Source organism: Chaetodon auriga, chromosome 7 (genome assembly GCF_051107435.1).
Source record: "Chaetodon auriga isolate fChaAug3 chromosome 7, fChaAug3.hap1, whole genome shotgun sequence".
Classification (NCBI taxonomy): Eukaryota; Metazoa; Chordata; class Actinopteri; order Chaetodontiformes; family Chaetodontidae; genus Chaetodon; species Chaetodon auriga.
The window spans coordinates 15,937,219-15,959,105 of NC_135080.1; the positions used below are offsets into that span (position 1 = coordinate 15,937,219).

Genomic DNA, 21,887 nt, shown 5'->3' on the forward strand with positions numbered 1-21,887 from the left:
TGTTTTTGCTCTCATTATTCTTTTTGTTTATTTTTCTCTGCTAAAAGTGTTTGTACAGCAAAAATCATAAGACCAAAAGTCACCAAAATGGGCAGGTGGGTTGCAAATTCCACCCACTACTCAGGTACATAAAATGACATTCATTGACCTCAAGGTGGAGCTGTGACAATCAAACGTTTATATTCAAAAACAGATATAAGGGTGGCATGGTGATGCAGTGACCAGCTGGGGCCTTACTGTGTGTCTATGTGGGTGTACCCTGCCTCGAGCCCAATATTGGCTGGAATTGGCTCCAGCCCCTTGCAGCCCTCCAAAAGATAAGAGATCATTGATAATGGAACATCACAAACCGTTGGGCCAGTTGTCAAGAAACTGAGTCAGGATTATCTACGTACTGAAATTATGTGTGTCATTAAGATTAATTGTGCTTACACGCTCATAAATCAAAATTGACCATAATGATTGTGTAACCAAACTTGGTGCACGTGTTTGGGTGCTAAGTCTGAGCTTTGCTACACAGTCGTGGGGTATTCTGCCTCTAGGGGTCGCCACAAATGCAAAAAGTGTATATTTTGTAATCTGCATGGATTTTGGCTGTACAACATTTGCTTTACAGGATGGAGGCTCATGACTCATGATGCATAACATTTGGTAATGACTGATCAAAGTGGGCATGGCCTATGACAATAAATCAAAATTTTTAAATTTTGCACTTTCCATATTTAAAAAAAGAAACACCTGTGCAGATCTGAAACTTTCTAAGCACGTCCACTGAATTGAAAGGATGCACATATGGACCTTGATCAAATCAGAAGTCTGTCACTGTATATATTTTAAATTGAATCCAAATTAAGTCTTTCTTCTTGTGCTTTATATGCTACTAAATATTTAGATCAAACAGTGAGTTCGCAGGGATATTCAATATCTTTCTTAAATATGTGCTATATGCACATTTTCTTTTTCACCTAATAAAATATTTGACACGATACGTTTGAAAAAAGCAGGTTTATGTGTGATTTTTTTCAGAAATGTATCCCCAGTAGTTACATCGTTGTGATTTGTGGCATCCCTCTCTGTCCTCTGCTTGCGAGGAGGGTTTTTAACCTGCTTAGTTTAGGGCTCAGCCTTTTTGGGTGACTTCCTTGTCAACTTCTTTCTCTTCTTCTGCCCAGGCCTAGTTGGGTTCAAACAGTGGTTCTGAAATGTGGTGGTTTTTCAGCTTCTGAGGGTCAGACAGAAAGAATTTGAGAACCGCAGTCAGGGTTTTGTGTTTTGTTTGCAAGCATCACACACACCTAATTCACCCACACTCTGCAGTCATTACTGACCTAACAGACTGACATTATTATATTTCATTGAAAGTTGATGGTAAATGTCATTTTAGAAACGTGATGATCATCTGAGACGTCTTTCAGCTACTTATTAAGTTTGGTGAAAGTTTTAACCTCATCTACATTCATTCCCAAACACCTTTGCTGTATTAAACATTGAGGCTGTTAAAAGACTGAATGCTCACCAGCACAGCTGTTAGTCAAAGGGTTTAGGTCATGATAATGAACCACACTGTCCCGAGTTCAACTGGGGGTCCCTCTTGCTGAACACAGGAAGTTCAAGACATAAGAGGCTGCTACAATAAATCACCATTTCACAAAATCACTCTTGTGCCTTTAAAAGTTGACATGCCACATCCTGTGCTACCTTTGCAATTTCCAAAGTCAAATCCCCAATCTCCCATGACAAATATATAATTAAAATAATGTCTTTTTATTGTTTTCTCAGCCAAGCGTTTGAGCAGCAAAAACCCAGAAACACCATACATGCACATTCCACCCACTCCTCAGGTGCATATAAAAGCAATCATTGACCTCAAACTGACACGGTGACAACCAGGATTATGCTTTCACAATGATCTAAAAAATGGCTTGGCCTAGAGTCGAACTTCTTTTTAATCGTCACCTGCATCTACTCCTCTGCTCTACAAATGTCAAATTTTTCGCTATCTGCTTACACCACAATTATTGCCACTGGCAACTATGGGCCTATTTACTCAGTTTTGGTCCCCACGTTTTAAAAAGGAAAGAAAAGAAAAGCTTCAAAATACTGACTGCAACACCGTGGATATAAATCTTTTTTTTTTTTTTATACAAAACAAACATACAAGATTTTCATACATCCATATAAATGAATGGTTTGGTCATTTTGTCTTACTTAAAATTCATTTTAATATATATACTGTATATATTTACATATTAACTTAAAATTCTCTAATACCCAATGTAAGTGGTTTTCAGCTCATCAGCCATTCCCGTTACCCCTTTATGGACTGTGGTTGACTGTCAGAAGTGTTGTGACCTTGGCCTCTGTCAGCAGGGCAGGGGATGGCAGACAAACCAGTCCCCCGCCCGTCCCTGATGCAGCAGTCACTCCTCCTTTCACCGCTCGCCAACAGAATAGGACTTTTGTCTTAAGTGAGAACAGTTGACCTAAAAGGATCCTGCACAAATAAAACAGTTTGGTTCTTCACAAATACAGTAAGTGGCAGTACCCATTAGCTTTTCCAAGCAACAGTTCTCTCTTAACAAATCTTGTGTGTTAGATACAAATACTGATATGCACAAAGAGCTAATTTCCTAAAAGAGAAATATTTACAGAATTGCAGCATAATGAATGGGATACACTGTATGCAATAACTTAGTTTTCAGCCAGTTTGATTATACATTGTGGTTCAGTAGAGGCCAGTTCACAGGTTAAATAGAGAAGAGGGGGATCAACCTCTCCCTCTGCACACACCACTTTGTTTTGTAGCCATAGACAGTGTCAGCGTGACTGTCTGTCATATTGTTCCATCTCTGACAAACTGCGATAGAAAATACAAATCCTTACAAACATTGTGTTTTTAAAGCTACTTGTGAAACAAAACAGTGCAATAGGTGCAAGCACGCCAGTTGTTGACCCTGTAGTGGAGCTGATTGGATGGATCGCTATAAGAACGGATTCGTTGAGGAGCCTCCTGCTGGATATTGTGCAGATGGACCTGCACCCTGGAGGGAAACAGGGAAACAAAAACACACAATCAGAAAAAGTACTGCCCAACATTTTTTATTAGAAATGAACAGTGGCAATGCAATCCATGGTCTATTCAACTGAACTAAAAAGGAGGAACAGGGTGACTGTCTAACCTCTATCAACAGTAATCTTCATTCCTCTATGCAAAACTCATTTCCTCTACAGGAAATCATGCCATGTAACCCTCTTACTAACCAGGAAAGGGTTGCTAGAGACCATAGGTCCAGCCATTGCCTGCCCAAAAGGAGTCACAACCGGCTTGGCCTGGCCAAAGGCTGGAAAACCTCCACCTGAAAGACATATATTGTCATTTAGGGAATGGGATAGAATACAAATTAATTGCAGCAACAACAAATCAAGGGGGACTTCTTCACTCATGTGCAACAACCTGACTCCAATCTGACATTTTTAAGTTAAGAGCAACAATGTGACGACAACTCAGGCTGATGCACATGAAAGCTTGAATTTCAGTTCTTAATGCAGATAAGTCTTACATCTACATGAGCTACACACAGACACACACCGTTGGGTTGCTGGGGATACGCAGGAGGCTGAGGGAAAGGAGGCTGACCAGGAAAGGATTGCTGGAAGGTTCCACTAAAGCTGGTGGGGAGGTTATAGGCTGCAGCATTCCCGAATCCAGCTGGCATGCTCATGGAACCTGTGCCAAATGACACTGCAACAGAGCAGGACAGCAGCTGGTTAAAGAAGCCTGTACATGACATCTACAGGCATAGGGCACGATAACCCCTCGCTTCATTTTATTTTCAAAATTATGACAAGAATTTTACAGCAGACACACACACGTGCCAATAAAATGTTAGATTACACAGAAGCTGGCACACATCAGCAGAAAAAAAATAGTATTATTAACAGCAGTTTGTTATAAAGCAATGTAACAGAGTTAAACTTAAATGTGTGAGAGGATTGACCACTAGGGATTACAGAACGACCAACAAGAAAACCAAAGAAAAAAAAGACACATTGCTACGCTGAATTAGGAAATAGATACATAACAATGACACTATGCAGAGGGTTTGGTCACCAACCCTTTACTGCACACGTGATTCTGTAATCCATAGTGTGGCTCCCAACACCACTTTTCCTCTCTGAGACCTCCAGAATCTCACAGTGTGTGTATTTGTACAGTTTTAACACATGCAAATTTAGATTAAGGTTGTCTCCATATGGGCCTGAAGAAAAAGAGAAGGATCGTCTGAACAAGAGTCAGACATGAGGCTTCAACACTTGCAGCGAGCGTAGCACCAGTGTCTGACCTCTGATGAGCACGCAGGAGCACAACATTCCCACAGTGCAACAGGTCGAATTGAACTGTGGGAAGTAAAAATGCTACATTCAGTTCCCATTAAAGTGTTAACGACTCCACGCTTTTCAATATCTTATAGGGTTTATTCACTGAATGAAGCATTTTATGACACTACCAAGCTAATGAATGACAAGATCATTCTTTGTGCACGCCGCAGTGCGGAGTTAGTTTTAAGACTTTAATGTCTTCAAAAAGGCAGAGAGCTTATGCTTCTTGCCAACTGATAAAAGGAAAATGTTGAGGAAGCAATTAGGAACCTGGAAGAAGGTGCAGCGCCCTTGGCCAAGATAAACGGATACCTGTTATTTAGATAGATACAACAATTGTGCCATTTTTATGACATGACTCTGAGCACTCTCTTCATATGAATGTGGTTGCATTGATTTCCAACGCAGGCTCAACATATTCCATTCTCTCAGAGTTACTGTTTATTATGTCTTATTTCTGAGCGTTTCCATTAATTTGGACCTCTCCAACATTTTCCTGATAGATGTGCTAAAGGAGCAAGAAGGCACCGCCAGAGCAAGATGTAGGATAGCAGAAGGGAAGCAAGGAGCACAAGGGCACCTACCAAAGGCGGGAGGATAACCCTGCCCATGAAGGACCCTCATCAAGCCTGTCCAGCATGGTGAGAGCAATCAAACGGACAACTGAGTCTCCATCTCTGCACCTTACTGCCTCTTGCACACACCGGTAAATGACAACACCAGTCCTGCTGCCCGCAGTGTATTCAGCACTTTTTCATGTTATTTTTCGACTTTTTCTACTTCCCTGATTGGTTGCCTCTGTGTCTGGCAGTATGATCACAGGCTTATTCAATGCTGAGGCAGCCTGGGCAAAGGTTGCCACTTAAGGTGTACAAGGAAATCTGACAAATAATACATTTACTCTACGATAACACGTCTGCATTTTGCCCCCCACATAAAACGATATTAATCTGCACTATTGCACTCACTGAGCAAGATGACTGGGTGGTACGTTACGTGAGCTACACATACACAAACACACAAACGCACCTGCGGCTGCTGCTGCTGCCGCCGCCATATTTGCTGCTCTGCCGTTGCTCTGGAACGGGTTGGTGGGAGCTGCCGCTGTGGCAACTCCAGCAGCTACAAACGGATTAGTTGACTGAGCTGTAGGAGAGAGGTATCAAGTCACCAAACAGGAGTGCAGTGTGAAAACACAACAGTAAAGTTCAGGACCTGACCATGGCTCAATTCCTGCTCACTGATTAAGATTTGCAATAGAGTCCTGAGCAGAAGGATGATAAAGATTCAAAAAAACTGCAGAAACTTGACCTTAATCATAATTATTTCAATTTGTAAGCACAATTAGTGCTTACTGTCAGAAAACTTCACTCACCTCCAAAACCTGGAGCCATGCCAGGCAGGGTTTGCTGTGCTTGTGTTGTGGACACCCCAGTCTCTGGGCCAAACATACCCCTGCAGAGAAACACAGTCAGCACATTAGCTTATCAGGAAAGCCAGCAAAAAAGAAGGCGAGAGACCGCTGAACAATCTTGTATAATATGGAGTGTGCTAACTGAACAATTGCTGGTCAACTGCTTTAAATAATAAGATCGTCAGAAAGAGTGTCTAATCATGTGGTAGTCACTGATCTAGACTTTTGGGACCCACTACAGCAGGTATGTGTGTGTTTAGTGCCTCACCCTTGTGAGGTGCTGGTGGTGTTGTAAACACTAGTGGCAGGGGCAGGGGAGCTGAAGACGGTGTCAAGCTCAGCTAGAGCAGCATAGCGGTCCCCCCCTGTTGGCACTGCTGGCTGCTTCGGAGGCAAGCCGCCCACTCCTGCTGCTGCCGCGGCTGAGCTCACCCCGCCAGGGATGCCACCTCCTGGAACAGAAGCACATGACAGCAGAGCCGGGTTCAATCCACCTTGACCCAACTAATCCAGGGGGAGAATTCAAGTTTCAAAGACACAAATCAAAAGGTCCAGAGATAGCTGCCATAATCAACCTATTAAAAATGATGGGGAGCAAATGTTCAATCATTAGGAAAATTTCCATTTTCTAGCACAGAAATACAGTTTGTAATGCAAACAATATAAAAAAGTACCAACCCAGTACAATTCACAGATGCTCGAGTGCCAGAAATCTGACCATGAGACATTAAAACGCTCCAATGAAACGAGCACATATAGAATTCTTTAAAGCAATTTCCACCATGTGCAGTGGCCAGTCGTCTTTATGCAGGCTGGTTCAGTAGCACTGAGGTCAGGGAGGCGATTTAGAAAAAAAAATGTTAAGGCCATCTCAAAATACATCCAAGCCTCGGCTAAGGCAAAAATAAAGTGATAGAGAATTAGAGGTTTGCTAGAAAATGTAAATCAGCCCTGTTTTGAGAGAGACTATGTTTGTCCCTGCACTGGGAAGAAGACTCAACATAATGTTTTTAGTTGGGTCAACTTCTTCTTTTTTTTTGGTCAACCTCTGTCCCTACCATTGAGATCTATGAAACAGGCTAGACAGGAGACGTTTACCTTGCTCTGTTTTGGCAGAGCTAAACACGTTATCCAGGTCAGCCAGGGCTGCGTATCTATCGGCAGGGACACTAGTACTCTGTACAGCGTCTCTGCCAGCTCCTGTGGAGTTACTCTGGGAGGAGGAACTGAAGGATCCAAAGTCAGCACTACACGATTTGGGGAAGTTGTCAAAATTTGCAAAACTGGCATTTGCTAGTCCCCCTGAGGCGCTACCTGCATGAGAGAGAGAGATTAAAAAGTCATAAGGGGGACCTCGATTGTTGGTTTTGAGCAACAGCATTAATAGGAGGAGAGGGAGATAAGAAGCTCCACGGAGGGTAAAACTGGGGTGGAGTCAGGCTGGGGCTGGGACACCTTCATTACCTATTGGACAGGTAGCAACACTTCTAAAACATGTCCTCTGCAACACTGCACTATGCTGGCTCTCCATCAGCCAATGAACTTAAGGGATGCATAAAATTAGCATGTATTTGTGTTAGAGGCACATGGTGTGCAGAACAGCACTGTCTGAGTGCCCTGGTTACATCTCAGTTCAGCACCATACTGTGGATCAAGGCTGTTACAGACAAAAACAACCCAACATGTATTAACATTGACAAATCTTTAGTCTGCCAACCACCCTGTAGGCATTACTGAGCTCTGTAATCAGTAGATTGTCACTGTCAACCAGATCTAAGCTTGTTACTGGGCAAACAAACAACTATTACACATTAATCATTGTTTTTTAGAAAACAAAACCTAAAAAAAACACAAAGACAACAGAAGTGCACACCCTTTTTTTCTGCAAGAAATAGCCTGTTCAAGATCTGCTGAGAACGCCTATGTGTGTCATTTGTTTTACACTAAATGTTTATGTTTAACAACCATGTTAATTCAAGCACTTCCCTCTATTGTAACTTATCGTATCGTTCAACTTCTGTTTCAGGGCAGATGTTGTGATCAATTTCAGTACAGACTCAGAGTTTCTCCAACATACTGAGATTTTTTTGGAATGCAATAAAAGGTGTGATACATCACAAAACTTCATACTTAACACAGCACAGCAAAAAGATTTTGTATTTTGAGCTAACTCAGTATAGTCTTTGCGATCCTGAAGAGGAGAGACGACACTGAAGCCACCACACCAGTTAAATTCAACCAGTGGTTCATATGTATTCCAAGGAATATTGTTTTTATAGCTACCTTTAGCTCAGGGAAATGGCAAACTGCAGAGGATCAGTAAAGAGCACAGGGACAGGTACAATCTTGCATGCAACTGTTAAAGCACAGGTTTAGATCTGCTAAAGGTAAATACCTTTTCAAGAAGTAGGAATCACACAAAAAACTGGGAGATCCTACGAGAAAATGCTAATTAACATTTAAAGAAGCACCTAGCAGATATAAACCTTGCCTGAACAGTGGTCCAAAAGCGTCAAAGGAACTGAAGTCGAGAGCCTTGAGAATACCAGGCACATCTGATGTCCAGCCGTTTCCTCACACCTGAACCTGCTCCTCATGATGGATTTAAAGTAAACCCAAAAGCTTGAAAGAGCAAATATTCCCATGTCCATTTCTGGAGTACCAGTTGAAATCAGTGGCAGTCATATTTTTCTTTTATTATTTCTTACATTAACATACTGGATTATGAAATATGTACTTATCATAAATAAGTGACTTTAAGCATACAGCGGTCCTGTGTTTCCTTATTGTTAGGAATTACTAAGTGATATGTTAAAAACAGCACAGTGACTGTCAGACTCTCTTTCTGTTCTGTTTTTATTCTGCATAGTTCTCATGTCCTTCCATTTGGTCTCTTCTCCATAGTAGTTCTCAACCATGACAGCAACAATCAAAGCCTATTGTCCCTGTTTTCAACCGGTGAGATTGTGAAGTGATTCAGAGCCACAGACAAAAAAAAGCTACATGCTGAAACACACATTACATCCAGAGAGAGGAGGATCAGAGTGACTACACATTAGAGATGGTGGAAAGGGTGAAAGCTGTTGAGAGGGCAAGCCCAGAGAGACTTACTGTGTGCTCCCTGGCGAGGCAGAGCAGTGGCAAACTCACCCATACTGCGGCTGGATGAAAGCACAGTGAACGCTGGCAGCCAAAAATCAAAGGGGGGGCGGAGAAGTGGGGCAATGAGCAATGTAAGACAGGACGGAGAAACAAAAGAAAAGACATCAACTAAACCAGAGGTAAAAATTAAAAAGCGTGAGGTTAAAGCAAATCAACGGCTGCTGAAGCAAGCGATGAAAAACACAAGACAGAGTGGACAGCTTAGGCCGGATAACACAGTCAGTCAGTGTCTGTGAGAAAGGGATTATCTTACAGAGCCACCAGAGAGAGGGGAGCTTAATTTATCCATCAAGCAATAGGCATACTAAAGAGATCACGGTGCAGCTCCACATGAGCAAAGCCATCAATGTAAACCTCCAGCAGGGGGCACTGAAGCACACAACATTTCTGTGGGACTGGGGGTGGTGGCTTAGTGGTCAGGTAGTCACTGTTTTTGTGAGTATGAGAGAGTGTTCAGGTAAAGACAGTCAGCCACTTACTGCTGAGTAAATACATAAATAATAAACATTATGTTTTACATAACATTTATATTGTACATGTTATGTAACACTGCATGGAGTGTTTTGAGGGAAATACGGAAGTTACAACACAGGTAATATGAGGTCAACACAGACAGTGTGGTCACAGTAATACAGCAGCCATAAATCTTTTGTTTTGCAGGTCCAATAGCACTATAATCATCTGCCTAATGAGTACATGATCTTTCCCTATTTTACTTCTATCTCTGAAAAAATAAGATGGATTCAAAATATTGCATCATCAAGATATATCAGTCATATCGCCCGACACTCACTTTTAAACCTTAAGTGTAGTAAGTGAACACTACTCTGGTGTACAACTGTCACTTTCTCTTTAAAAACAGGTTTATTGTTGAGTTTTCACACCGCTGGGTAACCTGTGTGAACCTTGTGGTTATCATTGTAAAATGAAGCTTTCAAAGTAGGTCAAACAGAGACGTGCTACAAGTGGTGCATGGAGTGAAGCGTGCTCTGTGTCCTCTGAGTGTTTGACCTGAGGCGCACAACATGGAAACATAACGTCACGTATTCAACTGTAACCAAGGACAATTAGTTGAATTGTTCTAAAGAGATTTCACTTAATTTCTTATAAAAGTTAATTTGAACGACTGAAATGTCATGTAATGCAACCGTCTGGTGAACAGAGGTCTTTCAAATCTGACACAGATGAATGGACCCTGGACATATGGAGAGGTTTGGGAAGCAAAGGGTATGTGTTACAACAGTTTAAACAAAAATACCAATAAAACTGGTAACTTCACAGAAAACATGACTGACAATTTGCTGCATGTACATAGGCTGTTTGTGTTTAGTCTATATATACATTCTCAATACACGTGTGTGTACATAATTAAACGAGCTAATGTCTTTATGTCCAGTGAGGAGAACTTGCTCTACCTGTATTTGAGGGATGGAATGGGGCTTGGGGTGCGGAGGGGAAACCACCTGTCGACCCAGAAGTGCTCCCGAATGCATCAAAATTAGCAAAGTCTGCATTTGCGTTGGCATTCTGTGCCGCTGGAGGTGGTGTCAGGATGAGGTTCAGACAGGCAGATGAACAAAAAAAAAAAAAAAACAATGAGTGGAAAACAATGGAGAGGATAATAACAGAATGGATATATACATACAATGATAAAAGGCACGGACTGCAAAACAAATACAATGGATTATGTGCTAAATATGAAAGATAATCACGGAGTGGCATCATATAACAATGAAATGCAGAGCAGCTTAAAAAGGCAAAATAGTCTGATGTCTGGACTCGCATTTAAGTGTATGCGTAGCACTACACACATCATTAATCTCAGAGGTGTACATCTGTGCTCATGTTTGCAATGTGGAGATGTGCAGATGTCACTTCAGTCAAAGCATTAAGGGTGAGTCTTGATGGCTCTTTGAAGGGGAAATGAGAGGACATTACCCTCCACGGGAAGCAAACACTAATAGCCCTAAGTTACAGACATTAGTAACCATGGAGATGTGTCTGTTCATTTATTGCACCTCTGGTACTATTTCAGAATGTATGGCTATGTTTTGCAATCATGGAGGCACATGGCAGCTGACATTTAACAGATTCTGCATGATCCTCAACTTCTGGCAGAATCCTTACGAGGCGTTAATTTGAATGCAACATCAATCAGCGCGCAGCTGACTCTGAAAAACAACTAAAGCATTTCCATGGCTGCAACAGTACCTGACGTCTATCATTTGTCATACTGTTGTCCACAAAAAGAAGTACACATGCCTACATGCACATAAAAATTTTGCTTTGTTTCAGCTGAAATATATCAGTTTTTTTCTCCAAACAATTGGGGTTATTTCACCAATAAACATTTTTAACTTTTGACCAGACTGAAACTGGGGAATAAAAACATGGATGCACTCAGCCCTCTGATTTGATGCTCCTGGTCCTGTGAAACAATGAGACTGTGACACAACATTAGGACAACATTATCATGACTGGAGCTGCTGCTTGTTTCCTGCATTCCCTTACTGCTTTAGGCCTCAGCAGATCACCTTCCTGTGTTTAGATCGTGTTGACATTTTTAGTATTTTTCTGTCTTGTCAGCTGGCGAAATTCCCTGCACAGCATTAAAACGCGAACATAAAAGATGATGTTCCAGTGTGTTTTTGCCTTAAGTGTATTGCTCAATCATTTATTTGTCTGTTTCTTACTTGTGTGGCTGTTGAAATGTGCAAAGTTAGCAAAACCGGAGCTGGTGCCTGCATTCATGTTGGGCGGGGCAGCGAAGATGTCTCCACCCAAGTCACTGAGGAGGTCAAACCTCTTCTCATGGAACTGCTGCTGATGGGTTTGTCCACGGCTCACCACTGGAGACTGATCAAGACAAGAGAGGGATTTGAAAAAAACTGCAGGTATGTGTTGGTCAGCATGCAGATATATGTGCATGTCTATGAGTCCCTGAATAACCATAATACAAAGACTAAGGAAGACAAGAAATAGGTCCAATAGCTGCATTTCAATGTTAATACTGTATCTTTAATAGTTTTGAATGGGCAGTTATTTTTAGCACGTCATTTGATAAACCTTACCAGCCCTTGATGGGTGAGCCAAAAGTTCTTCCAATAATTACAAATTCATCACTTGTATGTTTGTGTGTGTGTGTGTGTGTGTGTGTGTGTGTGTGTGTGTGTGTACAAAACAAATCTCACCTGATTAGGTGGGGTGCTCTTGTTGAGGTGTAAGGAGGGGGCCGACTCTCCCAGCAGGGATTTGAGTGGTCTAACCTCTGGGGTGCTGCTGGTGCTGCTGTTTGAGGAGCCAGAGATGGAAGCATGGACGGATGCCACTACCTTGGCCTGTTCAGGAGGTACATACCTAGAAAACGGTTCACATTACATTCATTACATTATACTAGATGCCAAACAGCTGATAAAATACATCACAAAAAAAGAAAATCCAGCTTCAGAAATATACAGTTCAGTTTATCACAGTGTAATTTAAAATAAATTAGTAGCTGAGGCATGATTTATCCCACCAGATGCTTGTGGCTGATTGGAAAATATAATATGTCCGGTAAACTTACATAATCTAGGGTTCTCAAAATTATGGTATTGCAACCTTTTGGCAAAACAAATGTGCAAATCTAAATGTGATAACAGGGAATGTTTATTTGGGTGCAAATGTGATTCACAGCCAGCAGACAAGACAGTGGAACCATGACTGGTGTGTGTATTTGTGTCTTAGAGCAAAGGCCTGAGTGGGAATGCCTGTCTGCAGCAAATAGTGGCATGTTGAGACATGCCCTACTCATAGCACTCATTTTGACTTAGACTTCAGAGATTAAGAGATCACAGAAGCACAAGTACCTAAATTTGTAAGTGTAATAATCTAATGATTGACTATTAGCTGTTAATGATGCATTATGAAAACAGTCTAACTGCAAAAACCAACAGTCTCACAGAATTAACAATGACTTTTGTTGACCAATTGCAATTTGCAAATATTAACATGACATGAACTTGCCTGCTCTCATTAGCCATCACTCTCAACAGTCACAATAAACCAGGAACAACCATGCTAAACCTCATGCGTACAACCTATAACCTCATGGAACAGCTAGATCTTGCGCATAGAGCAGCTTGACGGTACTGACCTACATTCTGTGCATTTAAAGAAGGTTATCTGGTGGCTTGCTCGAGGCTAACTGCTATGAGCTGCCTGTGAGACATTCCAAGCCAGAGAGGAGAAAAAACACAAAGAAAATCTACATGTCTGCACAGTGCACATTGCTAGAGGATTGTTCATATCTTTGCACTGCTGGCTTACCATCTCTTCTTCTCATATTTATCTTGAAGGAACTCCTTGACTTTCTGTGGTTCTCTGAAGTCTGGTATCGAGGAGGTTCTGTCATCATAAAGGCCAAGCCAAATCTGCTTACACACCTGGAACAGAGTAACAGGCAAGTGATTTTTGGTGGAACATGTCCGTATCGCACAGGGCTAAAAATGAAAGCAAGGCTTATCAGCCTTTATAATTAAATTGTTAAGCCCAAGTGACATAGTGGCAAAAGGAAATGAAAATATAAGCCTATCGTAAACAGTGATGATATAAAGCCATTAAGTGCAGGTCAAGTTCAAAAGTTATGCTTCAGAGTGATTTGTCATGTTTGGAGTAGAGGAGTCAAACATGAGTTGGCCCCGACTTTGGAAACACAGGTTGAACTCAGTTGCTGGGTGAAAAATGAGTCTTCGACTCACCTTTCTCTGGCTTTGGGTTTTGGATAGCATTCCTAAAGTATTTGCTTAATCCTGTAAAGAGAGATTTATAGGCTTCATGCGTGTGCGCACTCAGTTTTAGGGTGCTGCACTGTAGATGAGGCAATGGTGCTGGAAGAGAGAGCATGGCTCAAATGTCGTGGAGACGCTTCTGCTGCTGTCATTTCTTGAGGCGCCTCTGATGCACGTGCACACACACTCTTTTCTTTCCAATCAGTAGAATTTTGAGACTGTGGCTTTGAAAATATATGGAGCACCCTGTTTTAATCATTTTTGTCTGCGCCTGAGTGCTCTCTGCAGACAGAAAAAAGCAACTTGAGGGCAGTAGTATTTATACAGCAGCCTTGAAGGATATTTGCATCAGCTTCAACCTTGAGTCTCCTGCATGTTTGCCTGGCCTGCCACTTTGCTACAGCTTTTAATAGGCTGTGCTTCCCAGGTGACATTGTTCTATTTCATACTCCGTTCACCAGAAATGGCTGTTGAATGATGATGCCCTTTGGTGTCTCTGTGCAGCACAAATGTGTGGTGGTACTCTATCTGATCATGATGGACAAGAGAGAGATATTCGAATGACAGATGTTTCATAGAGACTTTCACCTCTAACTATTTACAAAATTGTAATATGATGTAATTTCTGTTAAACTGTACATACATATTGTATTTGCAGTAAAATGCAATGATAGGTCATGATAGGTCATAGAAACAAATTTATGGTAAATCTGGCAAAAAAAAAAGAAAAAAAGAAAAAAGTTGTTTTAATATAATGCCTGAAATGCTTGCATGAGAGAATAACTAGGTCATTGAAATTTACTGCATCTTTTATGGCAAAGCTCAGTTTGGAACAGACTCACAGCCCGGATACATCATCAGCTCATTAACTTGTTCTGGCGAACGTGAGCAAACAATTGCCTCCTTCCATATCCAATAGATGCAGAACATCATAATGATCCCGACAAAATCCTCTTTCTGGCCACCTCAAAGTAGTCACAAGACATTCACTGGCCTTCCGGTGTTAGTTCGGTCTCCACCAACTCCCGTGAAAATATCTGGGTCTTGTTTGGCTTTCTTCACCACCTCATTGTGAACTGTGTTTGCTGTTTGTGCTGGGCGGGTAGTGTAGAATATTTCTTTGAGTTTGTCTGGTAAAAACAGGTGTCTGATGCTGCTGAACAAAAAGGTTGATGAGAGCTGTAAAGCTCAACCAAGCAGCTCTTTCACATTACACATAATTATTAGATTCAATATTAATATAAGAGTCATTAATGTAGCTTTAAAACAGCCAGCAAATTCAGGATAAAACAGCAACGAAAAGCAACACGGGCAGTGTGTGAAAGCAAACCCTCAAAAGTGGTGGGAAGGTGACCTCAACCTTAACAACTGTGAAAGGGCAGACAGTCGCCATGCCTACCTCATTGCCATGTTTCTGTAGGAACTCGATTTCCTGTTGCGTGAAGGTTGTCATGGAGATGGACTTGACTCTGTGAGGTGGATTCAGTCCTCGTCTGTAGGTGGACAAATGGAAACAATTTGATTTTAAGACTCGTACATGACAACTTCATCTGGACAGACTCGAGCTCCCACCTCTCAGGAACGGGCCATTTAATTACAAGCTGACTGGCTGTGTGCGTAACTGGGGCGAGGAAGATGGCATTATAGAAAGAAATGACAGAGCCAAATAATGACAGAGACAAATACTGACAGAGGAAGAAAGGGTGAAGGGCAGAACAAAGGAATGGAGTAAAACTCTCTCCGAACTGCGGTTGTCAGCACAGTAAAAGAACGAGCGAGCTCCCTTAATATAGAAACTTCCATTACGGAGTGACACCCATTAGCCCACACAAGCCTTGCTAATTTTCCTGAGAAGGTCACAGCTCATGCCACCATGACCCAAATTAAAAATGCCTGGTAACTGTAATAGTTGAAAAGAGCCATCATTAGGCTTTTATATTAAGCTCCAGGGCTGCTTGCCTCAGTATTTTTTCCTGGACCCACTAGTAAGTGAAAACTGATGTAGTGCTGGCTTCAAGGTCACCACCTGTTTTGTCTGTGAAAGTGACCAATCAGCATTTAGCACGCAAGCAGGATGTTTTATCTGTGACCAGAGTGTAACTGCTGAGCAACACAGTCATTACAACAAGGAAAAGATAACTTCTTTTTGCTAAACAGCGTTACAGTCAGTCTTACAGGGTGTGTTTAACCATTAATCAATATAAGTCATAAGTATATGCATTGGACTGTAAAGAAACAACCCCAACAGTGACTTTTAAAAACATTTACAGTAGTTTAAGTGCTAATCAATCAGTGGAATTAAAAATGACTCATCAGTCAAGTATCATTAAGATACATTAAATGTAATCCTTCAAAAGTGTCCTTTTACTCCATGTTCAAACCGGCTGCACAGCAAAAGCATGGCAGCAGTATAACAGCTGCAGTCAGTGTCTGCAGTGTATTCATTTATCCACTGTACTGAAGTATACTCAAACGCATTTAGACAGAATTTATAGCCCAATAAACAATCAATATTATTACACATGAAAGTCCTTTTCAAACACACTGCACATAACCAAATACCACTTTGACACCTGTAGGTGGTAACAGCAAATGCAGTTTAATAGTACAGGTCCCAGAATTCTGGAGGCAGAAAAGCAAACTACTGCGTATTACTGGTCTTGACTGAGGACATACTGCTCACCATCAAATACTCTAGATTCTCAAAACTTTCTCTCAGTTTGTCTAAACTATTTGACTTTTTGCCAGCTTGTTTGAACAAGCAGCCGTTTCCTTTCCCATTCTTCAATACCTTCACACCAGTATGAACACTGACATTATAAGGCTTACTGCACCCTTGGCCCTTCTTCAAGACACCCCAGGGTGCCGCAGCGCCCACTTTAGGAACTAGGGAATGAGATCCACTGTGACACAATTACAGATACAATGTTATGCACATACAGGACTCAGATCCTACAGGCAGTGAAATATGAGATAAGACTGTTAAATAATTCACTGCTGGAACCCCTTACAGAACTTGTTCTCATCTCCTCCCATTCTTTACACATCCACCAATCAGCTGATGGAATAAAGTAGTCACAAATAAGTCTACACAGTGAGTCTGTGTGTGAACATCCAAGCAGCTGTGTAAATTTACATTCAAGGACACATTAATGAAAGCAACAAGAGCCACCATGCTTCTATTAGAAAGCTGTCCATACGCCCTTTAACATGGAGCAGATCCATGGTACTAGGGCTATTTCTAGGGCCAACACTTTATCAACTTTAGCCCAGTTATGTCATGCTGGTTTCGCTTTCTGAGAGGACAGTTAACGCTGAAAGAATACCAACAACTAACAGAAAACACCTTAATAGGACTGCTATATTTCAACATTTACAGGATTTTATGAACTGGAAACTCTGGGATTTTGAGGCTGTTCAGACAAAATAAGGAAGACATAAGCTGGTTAACACCAATCTAATCCATAAAAACAGATTATTAATAAATGTACCCGTAGCAGCCCGAGTTGGACTAATGTAAAGTTCTTACAGTTTTTGGACAAAACAGTCAGAGGCAAATTTATTGCTTAAAAGCAACAATCAAAAAACTTGTGTCAGAAGTAAAACACAGGATAGAATGTGAGTGAATTTGAGCTTTAATGTGTTTTTCAGCACCCTGAGGTAGGTGACTGATCAGATCCCAGTCTCATGAAGATGAATCTAGGTCAGATACAAAGAAGAAAGAAAGCTCTATAACTCTTACGCTCTAAATATGTCGGCAGCATCTCTACCCAGTTGTCCAACTGAGGAAGTCTGATACTGGTTGTTTTGTTTTTATTAATTTAATTAATTGTATTTAACTGTGTCAATAAGGGGAATGCAAAAGGGGGAACATCTTATAAGCAGGGTCGTCTTACACCCAGGCTGTGGTGTACAATATAACCGTCAGGTGATTCCTGTGTTCTGGTTTCCAGTCTGGTACCAAGCCCAGAGACACAATGTTATGGCCCTACAGTAACAAACTGCAGGACACAGTAACTTTACAATTGTGACTGTGTTCAGTTGCAGTTTGATTATATCTGTAGGGAGAATTAAATAACAGTAGTAATTATTAAGTAAAATAAAGAACTAATAAAGTAGCTTCTTATGTCACAATATTGTGCACATCATAAATGTCAGACACAAGATGAATGATTCAATTAAAGCACTACTCTGCCCTCGTGACAAAGTTCACCTATTTTCACATTATGTCTGCTTGGCACACAGTGTATCAGAGAATAGTATCACATATTGCACAGTAAAATAATTATGATCTGGTCCCTACTGTACATCAGACCAGCTCAGCCGGGAAAACTGAGCTCATTTGCATACTGTAACCGCTCCAGGGTGACAGAAACTGGCAATGTTAAGTCTCAAAAGCAGAGGAGAGGCAAAGCATCACATTTTATTTTTCTGATGTAAGTCTCTACAAGAAGGGTGTCTTTTACATCTTCAAGAATTTAGTTAAGTACATTTTATCCCAGAAAATGTCAGCGCTTACTTTTCATGGGTCACTATCCAATCCAATGGCATTCATATCAAATTACACCATGACCAACTCCAAAGAGACAGCACTTTTTTCCAGCAAATTTTTCAGAAAATCAGGGGCAAGGGGAAACCAAACACGCTCAGTTATAAAGTTCAAGTCGTATCTGTTAGCTTGCCGTTGATTTCATATTATCCAGGACATGTGGTGTCAGTGACACTTCCCCACCTCGGTCATGCTCTGGTCACAGTTGAGCCCTGTTTACTCAGGGAAACTTAGGCCAAGTGGGGTTACTTCCTGCCACGAGCAATCCTCCAGTAAGAGACATTGAGAGTGGTGTTCCTCCTGGGAACGCCTCCACCTTCATAAGGAATGTGTTTACATAGTGGATTCCAACTGCCCATTAAACAACCGCAGCTATGGGGGAGACAGTTGTTATGCAGTAGGTAGCCATGCCCCTGCTATCACCTCTCAACAATTAAACACTGTTACTGTCCAAACCGCAAATGGAAAAGAAAAGCGCTAACAACTTCCCTGATCGCCTCAGCCGTGCCTCTACCTGTCAAACGCACTGTTAAATAACTCAGTTTGATCCAGCAAGGCAATCTCTCAGGGTAAATGCAACATGCATGCACAGATGATTATTTGTGTTGACAGGTTTTGCTTTGCTTTCCTTGAAGAGGACAAAATAAAGCAAAGACTACTTTTATTCACAGCAGTCCTAGTGGGTAGTCAAGACCGTGAGCAAAACATTACATCAAGTCTGAGCATGAATCTCTATGCGCTCTCTCTCACAACTGCCTCTCTAGTATTAAAAGGAAAGAGAGAGGCAGACAGTGACCTCTCTGCCACTTCCTGTGGCACATATAACAGCACATGCTGCTGATGTAGCAGCATGGTGGGGCCATACCACTTCCTGAGCCTACAATCACACCAGGCTTCCTGCATACATCAGACAGACATCAATCCTTTCAAATCCACACTATTCTGCTGGGTAGATTTTTCCACTGAAATTCCACACAACATGTTTTGTCTTGATGAAAAGTGAATGAGAAAGACAGCAGGAGAGAGAGAGGAAGAGTTGTGGTTTGAGCTATAAAGAGCTCAATTAACTCATACACAGAGTTTAATACCATAGGGGGGGCAGATGGGAATTTCACAGTAGAATCCCCAATGCAGACCCACTGGTGAAGTGACATGGAGAGCAAACACACCATTAATCTCTTTCTTTTAAAGGCTATGGTAAATAGCCTTCATGTTCAAAGTGGAAACAGCAAACAGTCTGCACGGCTTTAAGTCACAAAAACTAGTCAAACAAGGGCTGTATTTACGCCAAAGTCTGAGGGACTAGCAGGATAAAATTGTGTCAAAGAAAGCAGAGAGAAAGAAGGCAACTAATAAAACTAAAAGTTCATCAGAGGGGATTTACTGAGCCACAAATAATTTCATTTTCCATTGCAGGATTATTAGAATAATCATTATTCGCAAATGGAAAATGGCAGGCTGATTTCCATAAAGCATTAAGAAGGACCACTACAGGCTGCTGACAGTGTGAATGAGCAGAACAGGATGGACTAATGAACATCTCATTGAGTTACCTGCTAATGGCCCACTCCCAGTTTACTCTTCTCAAATATTTTCACTTCCAAGGGCTTGATAAAATTAAACATAATTTGTATGTTTACAAAAACCAAGGCAAACTATTTGTGAGCAAAGATGGGATTTGGTGAGAAAGACAGGACCGGGATTCTTGATTTAACAAAGTTGAGACAAAAATCCTACCTATGGTGACGTGTTTTTGTTCAGAGGAGAGAGATGTAGGTATGTACAGATCTGCACAATGTCATGCAATATTAATTAATATAAAACGAATATTTCCTCCACGTTGTATATCAATCTGTCATTTACCATGCAATACTCAAAACCTTTAGAGAATCATGTAATAAGTTGTCATTACTGCATTACACCACTTTGAATTTCTTTCTAAACGTGGCCAGCATCCCATATACCCACAAAACAAAACCTTTTTAACATGCAACATTTGACAGCTGAATTGATGTGGGATATCTTTAGCTGAGTAAGAAGAAATGGAATGCTTCACTAATCCCAAATCACAAGCTACAGATGCTTGGTTACACAACCACACAGCAGAGCTTTAAGTCAGGCAAATGTTATCTAAAGTCATAACACCAGGCTGCACTGAACCATCAATGTGGTAGACAGTTTTCTTTTTCTTTCTTTCCTTTTTTTAAGCTAAATGGACGAACTACGGACCTGAGCGAATTCGCACAGAAAATTTTGGTCAATTCTTGCTAGTATTTTGTCAGAGTACATCTGGAGATCTATTACTCCATCTATTGCAAAAATAGATGACTTGACACTACAACTGACTACCGGCATCGCATTATCAGTCGCATCTCAGCATGATGTGGCTTTCCTACGCCTCGGTGTCTACCAACATTTAACAACCAACATACTCAGTCATATTAAAATCAAATTAATAACGCCCTACGTGGTTCTATGGACTATAGTAACAAAAAGCTAGATAATACAAATTCGTAGATATAACATGAAACCTCGCCCGTCATGTTATTTAAGTACATCATCGTGTGTATTTGAATTGGATGGTATAACGTTACCATAACCAAATCAGTTAGCCGTTAGCTAAGTTACAAGGTGGTGCCTCAAAACGTTGCCAGCAACTGGTTGGAGCAGCTGGCTACTGGCTTAACTGTAGACCTAGCTTGCAAGTGTCAGATAAATTCAATGGTTAGCACTGGAAGCTAAAGTTAGCTAGCATCTAGGGGTGGTTGCTACATTAGCTTGCTGTGCGGAACATTGACACCTCTATGCACCCCGCCCAACAGCTCGGCAAGACAATGTCAACAGCTAAACTCACTCTGGCACAACTGGATACCTATCTACCGCTAGCTAAGTTAGCGCTATTTGGCTAATTGGCTTAGGTTGCCGTATGTAGCTGAAGCGTACCAGACGTTAAATCGTGTGCGCCACATCTAAAGGTCACTCAGTAACTTTAAACTTACAGGATGCCAGAGCATGAGGTACATACGAAGGAGCCCACAGTCATATTGGCATAGGTTGGGCCGCGCTGGTCGCAGTCAAAGCACTTTCTGTTGGGAGGCAAACTCGTCATTTCTCTCAGCATCTTCAGGTGTTTCTCCTCCTGTTTTCGTTTCGCACTCGCCGCCATGGTAAGGGATGCACAGCAGGATTAAATAAAACCGGGGGAGACTGGAGGGACAGCTACAACTAAAACAAAGAGCTGTGCTTTTTAACGGTTGCCTACCCGTGCTAAAGACAGAGAGGGAATGGGTAGGTGGCTCTGTTGTCAGGGGGGGCCTCGCGTCTCCTCGAACAAGGAGTTTGAGGCGTTGGATCGCTCCTACTAACGGAACAAGAGGTTCGCTGCCGTCGACTTCCGCCTTCGTTTAAATCCCGTTAGACTACGCCACCTCTTCTTGGGTCAGGGCCAAGTGCGAGTGTCTAATATTCGTTACATTCCAGTATGTTTCCAGCAAATTCTCTCGGCGTCTGGTTTGTTGAGCCAATTATATCTAAGGCACCACTGTTACTAGGTAATGGTCTACAGCAATAATGTTACTGCGATCATCGCAGTGCGATGTCATGTGTGTACTGC

The 21,887-nt window shown here is 41.6% G+C and overlaps 1 protein-coding gene across 10 annotated transcripts; it reads right to left on the reverse strand.

The window, feature by feature from the left end:
• Nucleotides 1–1,748: 1,748 nt before the first annotated feature.
• agfg1a (ArfGAP with FG repeats 1a) lies at nt 1,749–21,680 on the reverse strand. 10 transcript variants are annotated; one of them, XM_076734981.1, is made up of 14 exons: nt 21,274–21,643; nt 15,125–15,218; nt 13,265–13,380; nt 12,148–12,313; nt 11,650–11,812; nt 10,372–10,491; nt 8,945–8,977; nt 6,893–7,108; nt 6,063–6,246; nt 5,756–5,835; nt 5,410–5,526; nt 3,590–3,742; nt 3,262–3,356; nt 1,749–3,041 (listed from the first exon to the last, which is right to left on the reverse strand). In XM_076734981.1, exons 1-14 carry the CDS (start codon nt 21,438–21,440, stop codon nt 2,982–2,984), a joined length of 1,764 nt encoding a protein of 587 aa, XP_076591096.1. In that variant the 5' UTR covers nt 21,441–21,643; the 3' UTR covers nt 1,749–2,981. The 10 variants fall into 10 exon arrangements, with proteins under 10 accessions (XP_076591096.1, XP_076591095.1, XP_076591099.1 ...); XM_076734980.1 differs by having other exon boundaries at nt 8,906–8,977; XM_076734984.1 differs by lacking the exon at nt 10,372–10,491 and having other exon boundaries at nt 8,906–8,977.
• Between the last annotated feature and the right edge of the window lie 207 nt (nt 21,681–21,887).